The sequence below is a fragment of the Geotrypetes seraphini genome, chromosome 2 (genome assembly GCF_902459505.1).
Source record: "Geotrypetes seraphini chromosome 2, aGeoSer1.1, whole genome shotgun sequence".
Lineage (NCBI taxonomy): Eukaryota > Metazoa > Chordata > Amphibia > Gymnophiona > Dermophiidae > Geotrypetes > Geotrypetes seraphini.
Window position 1 is genome coordinate 233,771,881 of NC_047085.1, and position 23,889 is coordinate 233,795,769.

General features: G+C 45.6%; 1 protein-coding gene across 1 annotated transcript in view; it reads left to right on the top strand.

The window, feature by feature from the left end:
- Positions 1 to 23,889, top strand: part of PLBD1 (phospholipase B domain containing 1) — a 96,295-nt gene that overhangs the window by 8,004 nt on the left and 64,402 nt on the right. Inside the window, exons 2-3 of the mRNA XM_033935207.1 lie at positions 7,687 to 7,906; positions 15,913 to 15,996. Coding sequence (XP_033791098.1) covers positions 7,687 to 7,906; positions 15,913 to 15,996 — 304 coding nt within the window. The remainder of the gene's footprint in view (positions 1 to 7,686; positions 7,907 to 15,912; positions 15,997 to 23,889) is intronic.

Sequence of the window (23,889 nt, forward strand, 5' to 3'; positions counted from 1 at the left end):
TTCTTTTCTTTTTTTAAAAAAAAAAAACCACATTGTTTTTTTGTTTCTTTCGGGTTCGCCCCGGCGGGGCCTGTTGCCACCATCAAGGCCTCGGCCTTCGATTTGGCAGAAGCCGTCTTCACGTTCATGCCCCCCCAACCCGGGTTTAAGAAGTGCCAGCGGTGTGCACGGCCCATTTCTCTTACCGACCCGCACAACTGGTGCTTACAGTGTCTGGGTCCAGACCATCGGGCGTCCACCTGCACCCGCTGTGCCACTTTAAAAAAGAGAACTTTGAAAAACCGTCAAATCCAACAACGGTTATTATTTGGTGCCGATATGTCTGATTCTACGGCACCGACATCGGCCCCATCTCAGTCGGCACCCACCTCGTCGACACCGCGCCGGCGTCGCACCCTTCAGGTAAGCCGGCTAAGAAGCCTTCCCCGCTGGAGTGTCCTCCGGTCTCAGTAGCAGCGAGCCCAGTCCTGCCGACCTCGAGGCGCCCGCGGAAGCGCTCCGCCCCGATTGAGGTGAGCCCCTCGACCTCGGGTTCCTCGTCCTCGGGGCGTAGAGCGGCACCGCAGGTACCGCAGAAGGAAAAAGCGGTACCGGTGCCTTCGCTGGACGAGCGGATTGCTGCCGTCCTGCAGGTACAACTTGAGCAGTTATAACAGCTCCTTCCTGCCTTGTTGACACCGAGCCTTCCAGTCCCGGTCCGGTCAGAGCCACCGGTACCGACAGTGGAGCAGCCTCTATTGTCCGCATCCACTTTGTCGGTACCGGTACATTCTGCTTCCTCGGTCTCCATGCCGATCCTGGCACCGGAACCGAGATCTCTCCACCAGGCTGTGCAAACTTCGGCACCGATACAGCCCTTAACATCTCCCGGTACCGTTTCTCAGAGGTCGGTTAAGTCGACACACAAAACTCGACACCTGGAACCCTCCACACCGGAGTCCCGGGACCGCAGCTTCCAAGTTAGGGATCCTGATCTGTGGGGTGACTCCGAAGAGCCTCTTCTCTCTGAGGGGGAGTGTTCCTCTGGTGACAAGGATCCTTCTACTTTAGATCCATCCTCTAAACCAGTTGCAACCTCTTTCACCTCATTTCTGAAAGAGATGTGTGAATCTCTCTCTATTCCCTTGGAGGCTGAGTCCAAAAAATCCAAAGCGTTCCTTGATGCACTGGATTTTGACCAGCCTCCAAGGGAATTTCTGAAATTGCCTCTCCATGATATCTTGAGAGAGACTTTTTACAAGAATCTGGAGACGCCTTTAACCATCCCAGGAGCCCCCCGTAAACTGGACTCCTTATATAAAGTCATCCCCATTCCTGGTTTTGACAAACCACAACTTCCACATGAGTCTCTCTTGGTGGAATCCACATTAAAAAAATCCACGGGAGCTAGTGTGTATGCCTCAGTCCCTCCTGGCAGAGAAGGTAAGGCCATGGACAAATTTGGCAAGAGGTTGTATCAGAATGCGATGTTGGCTAACAGGTCAGGGAATTATGCTTTTCATTTTTCATTTTATCTAAAGCATCTCATTCAAAATCTGACTGCTTTTGAAAAGTACCTCCCTGATCGCAAGAGATCTGCGTTTCGCCAAACTTCTTCATCTCTCCTACAGCTTCATGGTCCGGTCGATCTACGACACATTTGAACTGACCTCTCGAGCCACGGCCATGTCGGTTGCCATGCGTCGTCTGGCATGGCTGAGTCTCAGAACTTGATGTCAACCATCAAGATCGACTTGCCAATGCGCCTTGCTTAGGCGATGAGCTTTTTGGAGAATCCATGGACTCCACTACACAAAAACTCTCTGCTCATGAGACTCGGTGGGATACTCTCCTTAAAACTAAAAAGAAGACCCCACCTACCAGGCCTTTTAGGCAGCAATCAGCCTACCAACGACGCTATGTGGCTCGTCCTTTACCACCGGCTCCTCAACAGCCTAGACGTCAGCGCCAACAACAACGGCAAATTCCTAGGCCAGCACAGCAACAACAGGTCAAGCCTCCTCCACCACAAAAGTCTACCCAACCCTTTTGACTTGGTTCTCCAGGGCATAGCCAGTGTTCTACCATCTGCCCATCTTCCACGACCCATAGGAGGCCGTCTTGCTTTTTACATCAGCCGTTGGGAACTCATCACCTCGGATCAGTGGGTCCTCAACATCATCCGCCATGGCTACTCTCTCAACTTTCAGACTCTTCCTACCCAAAGTCTGCCAAGAGAGTCTGCTTTGAACACTCCTCAGTCTTCCCTCCTTCTTCAAGAGGTTCAATCCCTCCTCCTTCTGAACGCCATAGAGGAAGTTCCTCTAGATCAACAGGGGCAGGGATTCTACTCCCGTTATTTTCTGGTCCCCAAAAAAACAGGAGATCTCAGACCCATCCTAGATCTTCGATCTCAACAAATGCTTGGTCAAAGAGAAATTCAGGATGCTTTCTCTTGCCACTCTTTACCCTCTTCTCAATCAAGGCGACTGGCTATGCTCCCTCGATCTCAAAGAGGCATATACTCACATACCGGTCAATCTGGCCTCCAGACAGTACCTCCGCTTCATGATCAATCATTGTCACTACCAATACAAGGTGCTGCCCTTCGGTCTTGCCTCCTCTCCAAGAGTGTTCACCAAATGTCTGATTGTGGTGGCTGCCTTTCTACGCTCTCACCACCTTCAGGTCTTTCCTTACCTGGACGACTGGTTAATCAAGGCCAATTCATCTCAGACAGTACTCCTGGCCACCAACCAAACCATCCTGTTTCTGCAACTTCTGGGGTTCGAGATCAATCTACCCAAATCTCATCTCATCCCCACTCAGAGACTTCAATTCATTGGAGCGGTGCTGGACACAGTTCTCATGAGAGCGTTCCTGCCGTCCAACCGTCTTCAAACTCTTCAATCTCTATGTCAGCAGGTGCTTCCACAACGTTCCATCTCTGCCAAGCAAATGATGATACTCTTGGGTCACATGGCCTCCACAGTTCATGTCACACCCTTCGCACATCTTCACCTGCGCACTCCTCAATGGACCCTAGCTACCCAGTGGTCCCAAGCGACGGATCCTTGCTCACGACACATATTTGTGACATCATCTCTTCGTCAGTCTCTACAATGGTGGTTGATGTCCTCAAATCTCTCCAGAGGTCTTCTGTTCCATCTACCTCCTCATCAACTTGTCATCACTACCGACGCCTCCCCTTATGCCTGGGGAGCTCATTTGAACGAATTCCAAACTCAAGGACTTTGGACAGCCCAGGAAATGAAACATCACATCAATTTCCTGGAACTCAGAGTGATGTTTTATGCCATCAAGGCCTTCCAACATCTTCTCTTTCCTCAAGTCCTCCTGCTGTGCACAGACAATCAAGTTGCGAGGTACTACATCAACAAGCAGGGTGGGACAGGCTCTCGCCTCTTGTGCCAGGAAGCCCAGAAGATTTGGGCTTGGGCCACAGATCACCAATTATTCCTGAAAGCTATCTACATTCAGGGAGAACAGAATTCCTTAGCGGACAAACTCAGCAGAATTCTCCAGCCTCACGAGTGGACTCTCGATCCTTTAACTCTACAGTCCATCTTCGCTCAGTGGGGCACTCCTCAGATAGACCTCTTTGCAGCTCCTCACAATCACCAGCTGCCCCTCTTCTGCTCCAGACTCTACTCTCCTCACCGTCTGGCAGCGGATGCATTTCTCCTGGATTGGTCCAATCTGTTCCTGTATGCTTTCCCTCCGCTACCTCTCATGTTATGAACCTTGTTCAAGCTCAAGAGGGAACAGGCCACCATGATTCTCATCGCTCCACGATGGCCCAGGCAACATTGGTTCTCCCTTCTACTTCAACTCAATTCCAGGGAGCCTAAGCTTCTTCCATTGTTTCCTTCTCTGCTTACACAACATCAGCAGACCCTTCTACATCCCAACCTCCAGTCTCTGCACCTGACAGCTTGGTATGTCTCGGGCTGACTTTGAATGATACTCTTTTGTCTCAGCCCGTTCGTTCTATTCTAGATGCCTCCAGGAAACCGACCACTCTACAATGTTACCATCAGAAGTGGACACGATTTTCTTCCTGGTGTCTTCTTCATCATCATGATCCCACATCCCTTGCAGTGGAGACCTTGTTGGATTACCTTCTTTCTTTGTCTGACTCTGGTCCCAAGTCTACTTCCATCCGAGTCCACCTCAGTGCTATTGCTGCTTTTCATGAGCCAGTTCATGGAAAACTCCTTTCAGCTCATCCTTTGGTTTCCAGATTCATGCGGGGTCTTTTCAATGTGAAACCACCTCTTAAAGCTCCCCCTGTAGTCTGGGATCTCAATGTGGTTCTCTCCGCCTTAATGAAGTCTCCGTTTGAACCTTTGGCTACGACTTCTTTCAAGTTTCTCACTTGGAAAGTGGTCTTCCTCATTGCTCTAACCTCTGCCAGGAGGGTCATTGAGCTACATGCACTAGTTGCGGATCCACCTTTTACAGTCTTTCATCATGACAAGGTGGTTCTGCGTACACATCCAAAGTTTCTCCCGAAGGTTGTCTCGGAATTCCATCTCAACCAATCCATTGTTCTGCCTGTCTTCTTTCCGAAACCTCACTCTCATTCTGGAGAACAGGCTCTGCATACTTTGGACTGTAAGCGGGCTTTAGCTTACTATTTAGAGCGTACTAAACCCCACAGATCATCTCCCCAACTCTTTCTGTCCTTTGATCCGAATAAATTGGGACATCCTGTTTCTAAACGTACGTTGTCAAATTGGCTTGCAGCGTGCATTTCATTCTGTTATGCTCAGTCCGGACTGACACTGGAAGGTTCTGTCACGGCCCATAGAGTTCGAGCTATGGCAGCATCTGTGGCTTTCCTCCGTTCTACTCCTATTGAGGAAATTTGCAAAGCTGCTACTTGGTCCTCAGTTTATACTTTTACATCTCACTATTGTCTGGATGCATTCTCCAGACGGGATGGACACTTCGGCCAATCTGTTTTGCAAAATTTGTTTTCCTAATGACCAACCTTCCCTCCATCCCTCTTTTTGTTAGCTTGGAGGTCACCCATCAGTCAAGAATATGCTGCCTGCTTGTCCTGGGATAAAGCACAGTTACTTACCGTAACAGGTGTTATCCAGGGACAGCAGGCAGATATTCTTGCGTCTCACCCACCTCCCCGGGTTGGCTTCTTAGCTGGCTTATCCTAACTGGGGACCGCGCACCTCCGTCGGGCGGGAAGGCACTCGCGCGTGCGCGGTGCGGCCTACTGGAAATTTCCAAGTTCTTAGAGTGCAATCACTCTAAAATTGTCCGTACCGGGGCTCCGTCAGTGCCGTCACCCATCAGTCAAGAATATCTGCCTGCTGTCCCTGGATAACACCTGTTACGGTAAGTAACTGTGCTTTCTCATTGCTATCACTTCTGCTTGAGTCAGTGAGCTACAAGCTTTAGTTACTGACCCGCCATTCACTGTGTTCCATCATGGCAAGGTGGTTCTTCGTATTCATCCGAAATTCCTACCTAAAGTGGTCTCAGAATTTCATCTCAACCAATCCATCGTACTTCCAGTGTTTTTTCCAAAGCCTCATTCTCACCCTGGAGAATCAGCTCTTCAAACTCTGCACTCTAAACGTGCTTTGGCCTTCTACTTGGAACGCACCAAACCACACAGAACTGCTCCTCAAATTTTTGTCTCCGATCCAAATAAGTTGGGACATCCAATTTCTAAACGCACCATCTCTAACTGGATGGCGGCTTGTATTTCTTTCTGCTATGCCCAGGCTGGATTACCACTTCACAGTAAAGTCACAGCCCATAAAGTCAGAGCAATGGCAGCTTCCGTAGCTTTCCTCAGATCTACACCTATTGAGGAAATTTGCAAGGCTGCTACTTGGTCCTCGGTTCATACCTTCACTTCTCACTATTGTCTGGATACTTTCTCCAGACGGGATGGACAGTTTGGCCAAACAGAATTACAAAATTTATTCTCCTAAGTTGCCAACACTCCCACCATCTCATTCTGGTTAGCTTGGAGGTCACCCATATGTGAGAATACCTGCCTGCTTGTCCTGGGATAAAGCACAGTTACTTACTGTAACAGGTGTTATCCAGGGACAGCAGGCAGCTATTCTCACATCCCTCCCACCTCCCCTGGGTTGTCTTCTCTGCTAGCTATCTGAACTGAGGAGACATGCGCTGGGCGGGAAGGCACTTGCGCATGCGCGGTGCAGGCGACTCAAAACTTCTAGTTTCTTCAAGCAAGTCTGCTTGTGAGGCGTCCGCATCGGGGCTCCGTCGGATGACGTCGCCCATATGTGCTGTCCCTGGATAACACCTGTTACGGTAAGTAACTGTGCTTTTTCTACCTTTGGCTTTTGTTCTTTTTTGCGGCAGTCAAACATCCAGTTTTGTTTTGCGTTGCTTTGTAATGGCATGGGCTCGAGTGCTTTGTGGATCGAGAAAAAAAATACTCTTGTTTAAATCTTCTTGGACTAATCCCCCTTTCCTTGGATAAATTTTTTTGGTGTGGCTTGGATGCTGAATGTATGCCAAACAACACAGCTATTAGGAGATGACATTTGGGTCCACTCCTCTTGGGGATCCACTGGCATGCCCTAAAAATTTGATTCTGACAATATATGGAACAGGAAGGTTTATAGTTGGAGAGACCTAGCTTAGAAATGGGGGTGTTTGCATAAGCAGCTTCCTCTTTAGAAGGTAGACTAAAACAAGTCAGTAATGGAATGGTCTTGCAGAAATACCTAAAAGTAGTTCCTGGGCAAGCTGGGAGCTTGAGGAGTGTGTAGGCAGTGGTGTAAGGGAGGGTAGGAGGGCAGAGCCATGTGCTGTCTAGGTGGGGGAGTCAGTATCTCTCCTTTCCTCCCCCCTACGATTCTTATACATACCTTTTCAAATCTTCATCCTTTCAAAACCTACCTGCTACTCATGCCGGCCTCATCCCTCCCTCTGTCTGCGGGACCAGAAAGCGATGTTGGAGAGAAGGCTCACCAGCATGAGCAGCCGGTAGGAGATCCTGCTCGCTGCAGGTGAAGATTTGAAGAGGTACTGCAGGGGGCACGGCAATGCTGGGGATGGGGAAGAGCGCATCGGGGTGCACAGCATGGCAGTGCTGGGGATGGATGCCATATCACTGTGTGTAGGTGATGTGCATCTGCCCTGCAGTCACCCTTCTCCTGGATTCTTGTTGCTCCTTTGATCTGAATTGTCCTTTTGAAATTCAAAACTTTATTGAAAATCCATTTTTTTAAACTGCACCTTTCCTCCTTCAATAGCTTGACCTCTACTTTATGCATACCCCCTTCCTTTTTGGCTTTAACGCAACTGCTTCCCCTTGACTCACATGTTTCTCTTTGCACTCCCTGCCTTCCTCTTGTATCATTTGTATAGGTAGTTGATCATTATATATCCCTTTTCCTTATAATAATTTGTTGTAACCTAGTATCCTTTTGTATCCATGATGACCCCTCCCCTCATAATTTTTAGTTTTTGTAAACCACTTAGATGTGCAGTATTTACTTTGGTATAGTAAATAAAGAAGAAATGTGAAGCTCCTTTATTCTGCAGGGCACTCGTTAATGTATAACCAGGCCCAGCCACACTAGAGGTGGTGGCAAGTTTTCTGATGTTTATGAACCTGTAAATTTTATGGTGAAGCCCTGATCGAAATAATTTATTTTCTGGACAATTCTTTCACAGGAATTCAGTATGCAACAGTATACTTGGACAGCAAGGAGAAGACCATTACGGTAAAAGATGTCCTGGACAAGAACGGGGATGCATATGGATTTTACAATGACACCATACAATCCACAGGTTGGGGTGTCCTGGACATACGAGCTGGCTATGGGGATCAGTTAAGGAAAGACCACAATATTATGTTTGCTGCTGGCTTCTTGGAGGGATATCTCACTGCTCAGTAAGTGTCCTGTGGCTAAAAGGTATCCTGGTGCCTCTTGAATTTGAAATATTTGTTGATCTGGTATGGTCTGGTTTCTAAGGGTCTCAAAAAAAACTTTATTCACAATGTCAAATTAAACCACGAAAAAAGGGGGTAAATTTCCAACTCAAAAAATATCTATTAATGCAATCGGCAAAAGGAAGAAGAGGGCATCATAGTAGATCATGGATCAGATAGCGAATGACACAGGGATAAATTTTTCCCCGTCCCCGCAGTAACTCAATTTCCCCCATCCCTGCAAGTTTTGTCACTTTCCCTGCCCCATTCCTTAATCGCACAAGCCTCGAACACTTATGATTTTAAAGTTTTTGAGGTGGCAGGGGCAAGAAAATAACTTGCGGGGATGGGGGAAAAAGATTTTCCCCCCCATGGGGATGGAGGGAAAATAATTTCCCCCCCAATGGGGACAGGGGAAAATGATTTCCCCCTCGTCGGGATGGGGAAAAATGATTTGTCCCCGTGTCATAGGACTCTTATGACCAATTCCTCCATCCACCTACAGTGTTCTATTGTTTCAAAAAGCACTCTATCAAACAAAAAAACAATCTTGTGAAAATATTACTTTTAAAGCACTTTGCAGTCCCATAGGACTCCAGCGCTAGTTATATTTAAAATCTCCGGATGTTTGGACGTCTGCAATTTTCATACATTGTCCAATAAAGTCGTTTTGATTGATAAGATCTTCATCTGGGGAACTTTTTGTAAACTGTGCTTTCCTGCATACATTAGCAATTCTTATGTTTTGCCAATTACATTACTAGATATTAATATATATTTTGAGTTGGAAATTTACCCCTTTTTTTCCTGGTTGCCACACTTGGCAGCTGCATATGAAGGCTAAGTTTAATTCCCAGTTTCTTCAGTCTACTTTTTCTTGCACTGTGTAATCTAGGCTCTGCTCAGGGCAGGAACAGGGTACTGGGGGACAAAGATGATTTACCTAAATCATCTTTGTCCCCCAGTCCTACATTAACTAACAAGTCCTAGCCTCTCCCATATTAATATTTAGCTAATTAAAGTTCCCTTTTATTAAGGTGGAGTAAAACCTGGAATTAGAGAGCTCTAACATGGGACTTTTCCCACACGCTAAGTCCAGATTTAATGTGGCATTTTTGTAGGGCGTTTGTTCTTTTCCCTTTTTTTAGGTTATGTTTTTTTTAGGTTTCCATTATCACATGGTTCCTGCAAAAAATTAATGTGGGAACACTTACTCCGTTTAGAAGATGGCAAGTGCTCCCGCGTTAACCCTGCATTACTAGTTAGCAAATTAATCTAACCATATTTTGGCTATTCTGCCTGGGAGAGAACTTTATACTCTGCGAGGATGCATTGCAGCTCATAGGGCAATCCCCAGGTGTACCTGATGAGCCAGCCTGCTTTGTGTTACTTTGAGGCTCAGGGTCATTCCCCTGGGAACCTGCTCACCTTCTGATTAATTCTGTGGGGCCCAGCTGCATTTTATTCTCACCGTGAGGATTTGTGGGGTTTGAGCCTTTAGTTGGTTCCAGTCTGACTGGCAGCCCGAAGATTTCCAGGTCTGGACTGTTCCTCAATGATTTGAGGCAGAAAATTCTCTCCACTTCAGTCAGGCAGAAGCTAAGCTGACACAGACAGGCACCAGCAGTAGCAGCACTGTAAATACGAGGTGCTACCCAAAAGTTTAGGGAATTCAATTGTAAAAAAAAAAAAAAATTGCTTACTGAAACTTCAAGTTTCCACTGTCTCCTTCGAAGTAGTTCCCTTGAGAATGTATACAGCGATCCCAGCGTTTTTCACAAGAGTCCATGCATTTATGGAATCATCTTGGGTGAATGCCTTGAGGACCTCCAGTGATTCTGCCTGGATCTCTTCAATCGTGTTAAAATGGCACCCTTTCAGTCATAATTTCATTTTGGGGACTAGGAAAAAATCACAGGGGGCAAGGTCAGGCGAATAGGGAGGGTGCGTAATCACTAATGTTTTTGGAAGTCAGGAATTGTCGAACAATGAGTGATGTGTGAGTGGGCCTTCTGTTCACCGGTTAGCAGTCTTAGCACAAATTTCGCAGAAATACGTTTTGAGTTCAATTCGTCCGCCAAAATTAGTTGAACCCATATGACTGTCCTATCTCACAAACATCGTGGATAGTTTGCCTATGACTGCAAGGATAGTCTCGTAAACTTTTGCTCTGGTTTGTGGTGTTGTGCTTGTTGACGGTCGTCCGGAAAGATCATCATCGTAGACAGATGCTCATCCATCCTTGAAGCATTTGTACCAAAGAAAGGTTTTGCTTTGGCACATGGCATTATCTCCAAATGCTTCCTGGATCATACGATTAGTTTCTGCAGCAAATGCTCCCTCTCCAGGATGCTCTACTCTCCAGATGGTCCCCACAGAGGCATTCCCTACAGTAGCAGCTCCCCTGGACAAGGAAAGTGAGGAACAGCTTGCGTTGATGGCTCCAAGGGGACACTTTTTCAAAGGCATACCCCTCTGAATCTCATGGGTGACCCTAATGACCAACTCTATCCTTTTCTGTTGGAGAGCTCATTGTGGCAGTCATCTGGTACAGGGCCAATTGTCTTTTCTGCATAGAAAGTGGTCTATAAGTTGGAACTCTGAGCCATTCACCTAGCACTGAGTTGGAACACTACCTAGAACTCTGATTACAAGATTATCCAGGTAAGAACCTAATCTTTAATTCTGTTACATATACACAGGAATCTGTACATTAGGTGATGTGCCAGACGTCTAGAGAGGGACAGATAAGGCTGAGGACCCAAAAGCAGTGTCCTCTTGAACTGCCACATTCACTCTGTAGAACCTTGAAATCATGTCTTTACAAGAAGTTCCTAGACAGAATGTTATCATTCCAGGCAGCCAAACTGAACACATGGCTCGTAAAACCCATTCTCGAGGCCACTTCTTACGCCGACTTCAGAAAATCTGAAGACCCGTCTCTTTAACAAATTCTAATTCCCAATTCTTGCCCAATCCCACTCAGCTATCATCATCCCAATCCCCAATTCTCTTGATTTTAGATTAACTCATCCTTCTTCCCATTTGTAAAGGTATTCCACCCAAATTGTTTTCCCTTGCACCCCAATCTCTGACTAGATATTTTCTTGTGATTCAAACTATCTTGGTTCTCTTCCATTTGCAATTTGAATCCCAGAAAGTACTTTTTTTGTTCCCCTTACATCTCAAACACTCATTGTATGTATCTTGTTGTAAATATATCTTACTTCTTGTTGTAAACATCTCTTACTCTCATTGTATGTAACTTTTTGTTAACCGCTTTGAACTTATGGTATAGCGGTATATAAGAAATTAAATTATTATTATTATTATTATTAAACTCTTCCTCTACCTCCTTACATTCTACATGACACAGCAGCAGAACAAGACCACTTGGCAGTGCAGCCTCTACTTTCTCACACACACGACTTATATTTTGCATCACTTATATCAGAGTTACTCATTTCTGGTCCTCGAGGTTGACAGGCAGGTCAGATTTTCAGGCAGGCCAGATTTTCAATGAATATGCATGAGAGACAATTGCATATCGAGGAGGCAGTGTATGAAAATTTCTCTCATGTATATTCATTGTGGATATCCTGAAAACCTGGCCTGCCTGTTGGCCTCAAGAATCAGAACTGAGTAGCTCTGATCTACCCTGTATGACTCCAAATAATAGCCACCCCACAAGCTAACCTATTAGAACTCAAGTTTTCATTTTTTATTTTTTTTAGAAAGATAATTTAGAGCTGACAGATGTCTCGTTAAAGATAAAGGGATACATTATGCAGCACTCTTAACAGAATATTGTAAAAGATAAAAAGATTGTCTATTGGAACAAAGCTGATTTCAAAAGATAATAATAATAATCTGATCTACTGGTTGTTTTTTGGCCTGCTGTATCTGCAGTGGACTTAACTGGTTGAAGTTAACTGGTTTGAGTTGAATGCTCGTGCTGTCTGATTAACTTTTGCATGCCTTTGATCTCTCTTGTAAAGCAAACTTGTCTGACCAAAATTTTAACTCATCTACAATGATGAGAGAGGTTTTAAGAGAGGTTTTATAAAGTTAACTGCCAGAATTAATCAGTTAAGTACCTTTGGCTATCGACGTCTTAGTTGTTTGGACAAATGTCCTAAAGGGGGTCTTTTATTGACCATATATTCATGCTAATGTGCATTAACAGCATTAATGCATTTTTTCACCAGAATTGCTTTCTTCAATTTAAAATTTTAAAAAACAAACTGTTTTGTGCTTGGCCATGTTAGCTCTAGGTCCTCCTAGATTTCGATGTGCTCTTTCAGTCTTGATAAGTTCAGGAGCCATTGCAGTACCATCTTCTGACAAGATATAACTTGCCAGTTTTCTCTGAGCATTATTATACTTGGGTATTTCCGGTATTCCTCTAAATCTTAATTGGCTCATCTACTTCAATTTTTTGAAATCTTCTAGCTTATTTGTCAGTGTATCCTGTGCAGCACTAGTCACCTTCTGTTTTGCATTTAGTGCCACTATAGCTGAATTTTGTTCATCTAGACTTCTCTCAACTTCCTCGACTCTATGACCCAGATCTTTATGACCCAGAGGTCCATAACCAGGGTGCCAATTCTGCTTGAATTGCCCCCTAAATTGTCCTTATTTCTTGCATCCATATGCGCATTTCTTGAAGTGGCTCAGGCATATTTATTGTATTCTGGGATTCCACAGTCACCAAGTCTTCACTCACTTTGGACTGACTACATTCTGCTCTGCTTCTACAGCTGACATCTTGAATTCTGGGGGAAGAGGAGCTTTTGAGATCTGGAATGTGAATTCCTGCAAATTTAACACTCAAATCAAATTGTGTATCTAGATTTTCAGAAAGCTTTTGACAAAGTTCCTCACAAGAGGCTCCTGAGAAAATTAGAGTCATGGGATAGAAGGCAAAGTTCAGTTGTAGATTAGGAAATGGTTATCGGATAGAAAACCGAGGGTAGTGTTAAATGGATATTTCTCTCAATGGAGGAGGGTAAATAATAGCGTGCCTCGGGGATCTATACTGGGACTGGTGCTATTTAACTTATTTATAAATGATGTTGAAATTGGAACGAGTGAGGTGATTAAATTTGCAGGTGACATTAAACTGTTCAAAGTTGTTAAAATGCATACAGATTCTGAAAAATTGCAGGCAGACCTTAAGAAAGTAGAAGACTTGGTGTCCAAATGGCAGATGAAATTTAATGTGGACAAATGCAAAGTGATGCACATTGGGGAAGAATAACCCAATTAATAGTTACCAGATGCTAGGGTTCACCTTGGGTTAGCGCCCAAGAAAAAGATCTGGGTGTCATTGCATGATGAAACCTTCCCACCCAGTGTGTGGCGTTGGCCAAAAAAGCAAACAAGATAAAGTGGTACCTCAGAATCCAAACGCCCCAGAACTCGAATGTTTTGGAATCCAAACTTTTTTTTGTAGTAAATTTTGTCTTGGAATCCAAACGCCCTGCACATTGTGGCCCTGATTCTGCAAAGTGCTCCCGATTGTAGGCAGATGTAGGCGTCCTACAGCTGTCTAATAAGCCAATCGGGAGGCACTTTTCCTTAAAATAAACACCCCAGGCATAGCGGCCGCGGCTATGGCCGCTAGTCTCCCCCCCAAGCCCCCCTGATGATCGCGGCTGGAGAGTGCCCGACCCCCCCTTGAGCTTACCTCACAGTTGGCCGGATGGCTCCTCACACAGTCCGGCCAGCAGGCCTGCCTACGTCCAAATGAGGCGGGCCCGCCCCTCCACTGCCCAACCCACAGGATCCTAGGGCCTGATTGGCCCAAGTGCCTAAGGGGTCCAGTATCTTCTGGGTTGGGCAGTGGAGGGGCGGGCCTGCTGGTCGGACGGTGCGAGAAGCCATTCGGCCAGCTGCGAGGTAAGCCCAAGGGGGGGTTCTGGGGTGGAGGGTTTCAGGGGGGGGTCCGGCAGGAGGGGATGGGCACCCTCCTGCCAGTGATCTTAGGGGGGCCGTTGAGGGGGTTCCGAGGAGGGGATTTGGGCATTTAAAACCCAATTCTGTAACTGGCATCTGCAACATGGACGTCGGTTACAGAATTGGGTTAAGTTTGGGCAGATGTTTCTGCCCCTAAAATCCAATGTATTTACTGTGAAAATTTGAGTTTTTGTGGGACCCAGGAACAGATTAATCCAGTTTCCATTATTTACAATGGGAAAAATTGTCTTGGAACTCGAACGGGATTCTGGAACGGATTAAGTTCGGATTCCAAGGAACCACTGTACTAGGAATTAATAAAAAAAGGGATGGTTAACAAGACTAAGAATGCCTCTGTATTGCTCTATGTTGCGCCCTCACCTGGAGGATTACGTTCATTTCTGGTCTCCTTATCTCAAGAAAGATATAGCGGAACTAGAAAAGGGTCAAAGAAGTGCGACCAAGATGATAAAGGGGATGGAACGCCTTTCGTATGAAGAAAGATTAAAAAGGTTAGGGCTCTTTTGCTTGGAAAAGAGATATCTGTGGTGAGTTATGATTGAAGTCTACAAAATCCTGAGTGGTGTAGAACAGGTACAAGGGGATTGATTTTTGTTGTGTTTTGTTTTTTTTACTCCGTCAGAAATTACAAAGTCGGGATAGATGAACCATTGGTCTGACTCAGTAAGCTATTCTTATGTGACTGTTATACTTATGGGGAGGAGGGTGGGTATAGTGTTAGTCATTATTGAAATTCAAATCTAGACTCAATGTCCACTTCTTTGAAAGACTGATGCTCTTTGCTGCAAGGAGGCAGAAGAAATGTGAATTGTGCTCAGGAGCACAAATATATGTGTGTGTGTGTGGGGGGGGGGGGAGTGTTGGCTTCAGTGACTGAGTTTGCTACACCAGTAGTGGTGCTGGGCAGTGCACAAAAGTTTCCATCATTACCTGATTTGGGAGCCCCAGTTAGCTCCCCCTACCTTAGCCAACTGGTTCTTTTGGGAACAACCAGAACATAGCAGTCCTTCTTCCTTCAAAAAGAAGAAAGTTCTGCAGTCTGTAGTGGAGCTGGCACGTACTGTCGCTGGAAAAGCAGCACGCATTGGCGGAAAACCAGGGGCGCTCAAGGTTCTATTCCATTAGGACAGGGATGGACATCCTCAGTTTCGAGGGCTGCAACCCAGTTGGGTTTTTCAGGATTCCCCTAATAAATTTGCATGAGATCTGTCTGCATGCACTGCCTCCACTGTATGCAAATAGATCTCATGCATGTTTATTGGAAGAATCCTGAAAATCTGACTCTTGCAACCCTCAAGGATTGAGGGTGCTCACTCCTGTATTAGAATAGAGGTGTAAGGTGAAAGGTAGCATGGGAGGGAAAGAAAAGCGAGTTGTCATCTCTCTGCCCATCTGAGAGAATGCATAACACTTTATTCTCATCAGGAGTAACTGTTTGGGGTAGGAGCTTTTGGGAGGCAATCTAAGTATCGCATAAGCATGTGGGTGAGGGACAGAGTAAAGAGTGTTGAACAGTAGCATTTCTACTTCACAGATGACTTTTTCCTTTTGTCCATTCTGAATAGCCCCCTAGATTTAAACCCTTTTATGTTAGTGGTTGTTTTGGAAAGCAAAACTACCCCTGTTTATCACTAATGAAGGCCTAAAATAATGGAGGGTGGATGGAGCTCTGTCAGAGACTCCCAAAGCTGTTCTTAGGGTCTCTAACCAATCAGGTTTTCAGGATATCCACAATAAATATGCATGAGAGCAATGTGCATGCTGTGGAGGCAGTACATGCAAATATATTTCATGAATATTCATGACAGTTCTCCTGAAAATTTGAGTGGCTGGGAATCCTAAGAACAGATAGAACTTCTGCTCTGTGTGTGTTTTATTTTTTTGTAATATAAGCAGAATATTTTTTTTTTTTTTTGACCAAGCATTTTTTTTCTTCTGTTCCTTGCAAGGGAATAATTTTTTTATTTTTTTTTAATGTTTGTTTTCAGGCACATGCACTACCACTTTGCAAACCTCTATCCACAAGTGATCACGAACGCCTCGATGCAGAAGCCGATTCAGGACTTCTTGTGGTATGTAGCGTGCAATTATTAACACAGGTCCTGTTGAAGAAGTTGTTGTGACTTGCCCCTTCAGGCATTCCTGCTAGAGAGCTGCATGGAAACGGGGACATTGGGAATCCTGCGGAGTCTACGAGGATCCTGTAGGGATCCCCTCTAGCTCTTTGGGGATACCGCAGGGACCTCTTCCAGACTTGCGGGGATGGGGTCATCTATATTCGGGGATCCCGCAGAGATGGTGCCTTCCTCTGGAACATTCCCTCCCTCTTTTCAGGCCACCGGCAGCGCTCCTTCCTCTATTCTACCAGCAGCTTACCCAGAAACCTTCCCTCTGACGTATTTTGCATCAGAGAGAAGGCTTCGGGTCAACTACTGGTAGCGTGGAAAAGTAAGGAACGCTACCTGTGATCTGAAAAGGAGGGAGTGCGCTGGAAAGACGCTGCATGGGCTCAGGATGGATGAGAAGAGAGGACTAAAAGATGCTGTATGCATTGGAGGGAAGGAAGAGTTGATGCATGGGCTAGGGCAAGGTTGGCAATCTGCGACTTCTTCCCCCCCCCAGATCTACTGAAGTACCTGATAGTCCAGTAGGGGTCTTCGAGGTAGGAGCGTGGCTCTTTTGCAGCTGCTTTCTAATTGGTTCAAGGGCCTATAAATCAGAGATAAGACCAGGGATGGGAGGGAGGGAATTAAAAGTCTTAACTGAGGGTTCCTATACCTGTTTGCTCTGCTTTATGCTGATACTATCACAATTTTAAAATAGCCCTTTTAAATGCTAGCCTATGAACTGTAACAAGCTTTCTATGCTAAGAAAAAATATCCCTTAAACTTCTTTGCTAAGTGAGTACTTTAAAATAATGTCTCTGAGTTTAACTATTTAACTTTAGGTCTCCCTTTTCCCCAAGTTTGCAAGCGATTTTCCAACAAAGTCTTACCAGGAAGATATTTCTGTTTCTGGAAGTTCTCTTACAACACCTCTTCTGGACTTCTACTACCCTGTCTCGGGGTACCTAAATGAAGACACTTAGTTATAGAATTGTCCCTAATGTCATTGTGGGATATTTGCTCATCTGGGTCTTCTTTGCTGGGTTTTTTATTCTTGGAGATTTTCTGGGATGTTCCTCTGGAGGTATTCTGCTTCCCCCACTTGTTCTTTAAAGCTTGATCTTTTCACTCTTTCTTGTTTTCTCTCATTAGGGCTGGTTCCATATCCCAGCGTTGTTCTGGTGCAGATGCAATAGCCTTGTTGCCCCATGTGCTTGCTTTTCCCCTCTTTCTCTCTCTCTAGGTGCTATGGCTATGTTTGCCAGAGACTGTTTTCTCTCACAATAGAAACATAGAAGATGACGGCAGAAAAGGGCTACAGCCCATCAAGTCTGCTCACTCTGCTTACCCACCCCCTGTCTATGCCCTAATGACCCAATTTCCTTATCTTGACCCTCGTAGGGATCCCACATGGGTATCCCATTTATTCTTAAAGTCTGGCACGCTGTCTGCCTTGATCACCTGCACTGGAAGCTTGTTCCAATGATCAACCACTCTCTCTGTGAAGAAATACTTTCTGGTGTCGCCATGAAATTTTCTGCCCCTGAGTTTGAGCGGGTGCCCTCTTGTGGCCGAGGGTCCCTTGAGAAAGAAAATATCATCTTCCACTTCGACACGTCCCATGAGGTACTTAAATGTTTTGATCATGTCTCCCCTCTCCCTACGTTCCTCAAGAGTGTAGAGCTGCAATTTGTTCAGTCTCTCTTCGTACGAGAGACCCTTGAGCCCCGAGATCATCCTGGTGGCCGTCCGTTGAACCGATTCAATTCTGCGCACATCTTTACTGTAATGTGGCCTCCAGAATTGCACACAGTACTCCAGATGAGGTCTCACCATGGCCCTGTACAACGGCATTATGACTTCAGGCTTTCGGCTGACGAAACTTCTATTGATACAACCCAATATCTGCCTTGCCTTAGATGAAGCCTTCTCCACTTGATTGGCAGTTTTCATGTCTGATGATTACTCCTAAATCTCGTTCTGCTGAAGTCCTAGTTAAAATTTCTCCGTTCAAGAAGTACGTCCTGCATGGATTTCCGCTTCCGAGGTGCATGACCTTACATTTCTTAGCATTGAAGCCTAGCTGCCAGGTTGAGGACCAACTTTCCAATGTAAGCAGGTCCTGCGTCATATAATTCTGTAAACTGCATTCACTTACTATATTACATAGTTTGGTGTCATCGGCGAATAGTGTTATTTTACCTTGAAGCCCTTGAGTCAGATCCCCTATGAATATGTTGAAAAGGAGTGGACCCAGGACCGAGCCCTGCGGCACTCCACTGGTCACCTCCGATGTTTTAGAGAGGGTACCATTAACCACCACCCTCTGAAATTTGCCACTCAGCCAATCATTGACCCATGCAGTTAGTGTCTCTCCTAACCCCATCGATTCCATCTTGCTTAGCAGCCTGCGGTGTGGGACACTGTCAAAAGCTTTACTGAAGTCCAGGTACACGACGTCCAAAGACTCTCCCAAGTCCAACTTTCTTGTTACCCAGTCAAAGAAGCTGATGAGATTGGATTGGCAGGACCTAACCTTGGTGAATCCATGCTGACTGGGATCCCGAAGATTCCCTTCATTCAAGATCGTGTCCAATTTGCTTTTAATTAGTGTTTCCATGAGTTTGCACACTATTGATGTGAAACTCACCGGTCTATAATTCGCAGCCTCTGCCCTGCAACCCTTTTTATGCAGAGGAACGACATTATCTAATTTCCAGTCCAGGGGAACTTTCCCCTTACTTAGGGAGAGATTGAATAGCTCAGCCAACGGTTTCGCCAGGACATCGCTCAATTCTCTGAGCACTCTTGGGTGCAAATTGTCTGGTCCCATGGCTTTGTTCACCTTGAGTCTTGCCAGTTCACTGTAAACTTCACCTGGTGTGAACTCAAAATTCTGAAACGGGTCTTCTGTGCTTTGTGTTGCCTTCAACTGCGGACCGTGTCCCGGTGCCTCACAGGTGAAGACTGAGCAGAAGTATTCATTCAGTAGTTCGGCTTTATCGGAATCTGCTTCCACGTAACTTCCGTCCGGTCTTCTAAGGCGTACTATCCCGCCTGTGTTCCTTTTTCTGTCACTAATATACCTGAAGAAGGATTTGTCCCCCTTTTTAATGTTTTTTGCCAGAATTTCTTCCACTCGAAGTTTTGCCTCCCTAACTGCCATTTTGACCGCTATAGACCTGGTCCTATATTCTACTTTTGCCTCTCTTTTCTCTGTGCGCTTGTAGGAGAGAAACGCTTTTTTCTTCTCCTTAATGAGGTGTGAGATCTCCGCGGTGAACCATTGGGGTTTATTGTTTCTTTGTCGTTTATTTACTGATTTTATGAAGCGGCTAGTTGCTTCATGTATGGTTGATTTCAGTGTTAACCACTTAGCTTCTACATCATCGGTCTCCACTTGGTCTTGCAGCGTCTGATGGATGAAATCTCCCATGCGTGCAAAGTCTGTGCCCCGGAAATTGAGTACCTTTGTTTTCGTGTTTGATCTAGGGAAGCCTTTCCTAAGGTTGAACCATACTATGTTGTGGTCGCTGGAGGCTAGCGTATCTCCTACTGCGACCTCTGAGACGCTTTCCCCGTTGGTGAGTACCAGGTCGAGGATCGCCTGGGCCCTAGTGGGCTCAGTTACCATTTGTTTGAGACGTGCTCCCTTTATGGAGGTTAAGAGCCTCCTTCTACCGCTGGTTGTTGCTGAAAATGAGTTCCAGTCTGCATCAGGCATATTGAAGTCCCCTAGCAGTACAGCTTCTCCTCGTAGAGTGATATTCTCTATGTCTTCAATTAATTCTGCGTCCATGTCTTCCAGTTGTCTTGGGGGTCTGTATACCACACCTAGATACAGGCATTTTTCTCTTCCTCTTGCCAGGTTTACCCAGAGGGACTCCCCGGTGTACTTGACATCTGTGATCCTGGTGGTTTTGATGTCCTCTTTAATGTATAGAGCTACCCCCCCTCCTAACCTGCCCTCTCTGTCCTGACGAAGTAGATTGTAGCCCGGTATAGCCATATCCCACCCATGTGAGTCCGTGAACCAAGTTTCAGATATTACCACCACATCTAGGTCGGCATTCCTTATTTCAGCCTCCAATTCTAGAATTTTGTTACCTAAACTGTGTGCATTGACATACATGGCCCTCCATATCTTGTGTTTGCTAAGTCCCTGTGAGGCGTATCCTACCCGAGTCGGTGTGACTCCCAAAGAACTGTTTGCAATGTGGGTACTTACCTTGGACATGGAAGCGGAGTTTCGACTCACCTCATCATGATAATTCCTTTCTGCACTAATATGTGAATGGGTACCCTCCCCCGACTTACCTAGTTTAAAGCCCTGTGAAGCAGGCGGGCTAGTCGGTGTCCGAAGACGTTCTTACCCCTACTGGTCAGATGGAGTACGTCTGGTCCCTGAAGTCCTTGTAGCGCTTCCCCATGGTTTAGGAATCCGAAGTTCATATCCCGGCACCATCCCTGTAACCACTCGTTCGTCCTCAGGATACGTTCATCTTTGGCTCTTCCCTTGCCTCTAACTGGGAGGATTGATGAGAAAACCACCTGCGCTCCTGTCCGCTTCAGCCTCTCACCCAGTGCTCCAAAGTCTCTGGTGATGGTCTCCGGTGTGTTCCTGGCAGTGTCATTGGTTCCTATGTGGACAAGAAGCATAGGAAAGTGGTTTCGGGGCGTGAGTAGTCTATCCAGACTAGCGGTGACATCTCGTATCCTGGCTCCAGGCAGACAGCAGACCTCCCTAGATTGCATATCCGGTCTGCAAATTGGTCCCTCGGTGCCCCTCAGCATGGAATCCCCGATGACTATTACTCTGCGCTTCTTTGGGGGGAGCCGGTCAGTTGTCCCTGGAGATGGAGCTGTGTGTTGGGCCTGCTCCTGTTCCTCATCGGCAGTTCCTTCCTAAAGAATCTGGAATCTGTTCCGCAGGGCGAGTTGAGGGGTTGATGTATAGCTGCCCTGTTTGTAAGAAGAAGGAGAAGATGAAGAGATTGAAAAGGGGGGGGGGGGGGTCTCCTATGTTTGCCCGTGGAGGAGGTCACCAGCTGCCAGGAGTCAGTGCCGCTAGCCATTTCCTGTATCCCAATTGTTGGTTTCAAAGCTGATGATTTGGGTGTCTCGAGGATGGACTTGTCATGGGCCTGCTCGGTGATTTGGGACAGCTCCTGGACGACTCCGTCGATGTAGGCCTCGTCCTCTCGGATGCTTCTCAGGTGTATCACCTCCTCCCTGAGGCTCCTTAGTTCCTGCATGAGATCTCCATCCAGCTGCGCAGCCTCCTCTGTCTGTGTAGAGAGTGTAGTGTAGCGCTGGGGGATGGTCTCGGTCTGCACAGAGACCTCTGTCCACCGTCCTGGGTCTTCCTCCTTCTGCACGCAGTCCGTGGTCGCTTCCTGGATCCCCATAGCGACTGGAATACTGGTCTTGATTGTAGACTTCGCGCTTCTTGTCCTCCCTGCCATTGCTGAGTTGTAATTGAGGTCTGCCTGTCAGTAAGGAAGAGAATTAGGAAAATTAGAAAAATCTGTGTGTGAGCAGGTGTGAGATTTTGAAAGTTAGGGTGTCTGAAAGTTGGAAGATTGGGGTATCTAGTGCTTGGAAGATAAGGGTGTCTGAGAGACTGAGAGTTTGAGATGTCTGAGAGGGTTGCTGTCTGTGAGTTAGTATGAGAGCCTGTACGATTAGGGTGAAGGGATAGTGTGTTTGAGAGGTCCGCTTGTTGCCCTAAGGTATCGTTGTCTTATGTAGTTTGGCTCTTCTTAAGGCTCTTTGCAAAGGCGCTCTTCGCAAAGGCGCTCTCGCTAAGGCGAGCGCCTTTGCCGCTCGCCGAACGGCTGCGCGCCGTTAGCTCGTTCCCTTTTATGGGGAGAGTTTGGCTGGTGATGTCAGGGGTGGGCGGAGTTAGCTCTCGCCTCTTCCCCTGCTAGCACCACCTTCTCTGCTCCTCTCTCTGCTTCTTCCTGCTAGAACACTCTCCGCTCACTGTTCTGCCATGTGCTCAGAACTCTGCTACCATGTGCTCAGGACTAGGCACAGCTCCTACAGTCTCCCTTCGGCTGGCCTTGCACTGTGACATATGTTAGGGAAACTGGCCTTTTCCTTTTGGTACAGTGATATGATGGCCAGGGGAAGCTGGAGCCAAGGAAATTCCCACTAGGCTGGGTATATATATTAACACAATTTTTCTCCAAGGGGCGTCTTCCTCCTAACTGTCTGGGTCAATCACAGATAGGATATTTGGTCCCTGTTCAGAACTCTTGTGAATATTCTAAAGTCAAAAAAATCAACAAGAACTTCTCTGGTAGAGCCATCGGAGGTCTCCGCAGATCCTTAGTGGAGAAAAATCTGAGTGTCTCAACAAGTGTAATTAGGGGGTCAATTCAAGAAAGGTCTAAAGTTCGGCCAATATAGCTAAACAACCAATTGGACTGCATATGTAGCAGTTCTAACTTTTGGTCGCTTAGCTATGTGGGTACGAGCAAATAGTCTGATCAGACTCCCCCTTCCCCCTTGGGCATACTGTATCATCCCTGGTGGTCCAGTGGGGTAGCCTGGGTAGCAGCAATCCTCACTCACTCCCTAGAGGCTCTCATCTAGAAAATGGCCACTGGGTCATTCCATGTCAAGTGGTCCAATATTAAAAATCATCCCTAATCATCCTACTCCAAATTGAATAAAATTTTGTGTGGATGTTCCCTATAGTCTCAAATAAAACCATGTACAATTTTTCAGCTGGATCTCTATTGGTTTCAGACCTAGAGGCTGTTGAATGTAGGTCACTCTTTGAGTACTGTGTTCTGTGTAACCCGAAATAGCAACTTTGTCTAGCCACTACAGCTCAACAAAGCCTCCAAGAAAATTGAAATTTTGAGGATTAATACAACCAAAGTTTATAGGAGAGAGAACAATAAATCACTGAAATTAACCACACATACTCTATTAATTGGAACCCCTCCACCAAGCATATCCAACAGGCACAGAAAGCCAAAGCTCAAACAAAAATAGCAAAGTGGAATAAAACCTATGAAGACTAATTGAGGTTTTTCTCCACTTTGTTATTTTTGTTTGAGCTTTGGCTTTCTGTCCCTGTTGGATATGCGTGGGGGAGAGGTTCCAGTGAATATAGAGAATATGTGTGATTAATTATTCAATGATTAATACAACCCCCACTCCTAACTTAATGTGCAAAATTTGGAATGTAACATTAGTTTATCTCCCCTGTTATGAGCCAGTAAAGTAGGCAAAAAATGTTAGAATAGAAATGTAATGCCTACTTTGACTCTCCTTTATTGCTCTTGACCTGTATTTTGATTCAAGTCATAACTGTTCCAGCAGTCATGGCACATAACATGCACATGGGATTTGCATTATAAAGCTTTGTAGCCAATTGCAAGCAAAGATATAATTACACAAAGAAATGATATTAATTCTTTATTCAAATTTTGGCCATTTTTTAGCTGCAAATATCTCAACTGCACATTGTCCATTTTTAAAAAAAAATTCTTTATTGATTTTTAATAAAAAAACAGTGTCATACAAATGAAAGAACAGTAGATATTACACATATTACACTAGTATCTATACGGCAACATAAATATCATTCAATAATTTTATTTTCCTGCATATAATAATATTATAATATATCCTAATATATAATACAAATGAAGAATAAAGTTACCCAAATATCACTATCTATTTATTCCCCTCCCTCCAACCCCCCCCCCCCCCCGGATGTGTAAAGATAAATAAACCAAAGAAAAGAAGAGATATGAAAATACATTATTATATTTTTACAAATTTAGTCAATGGGCTCCAAATTTTATTAAATACCTCACTAAAACCCCTGCACTCTGCGTT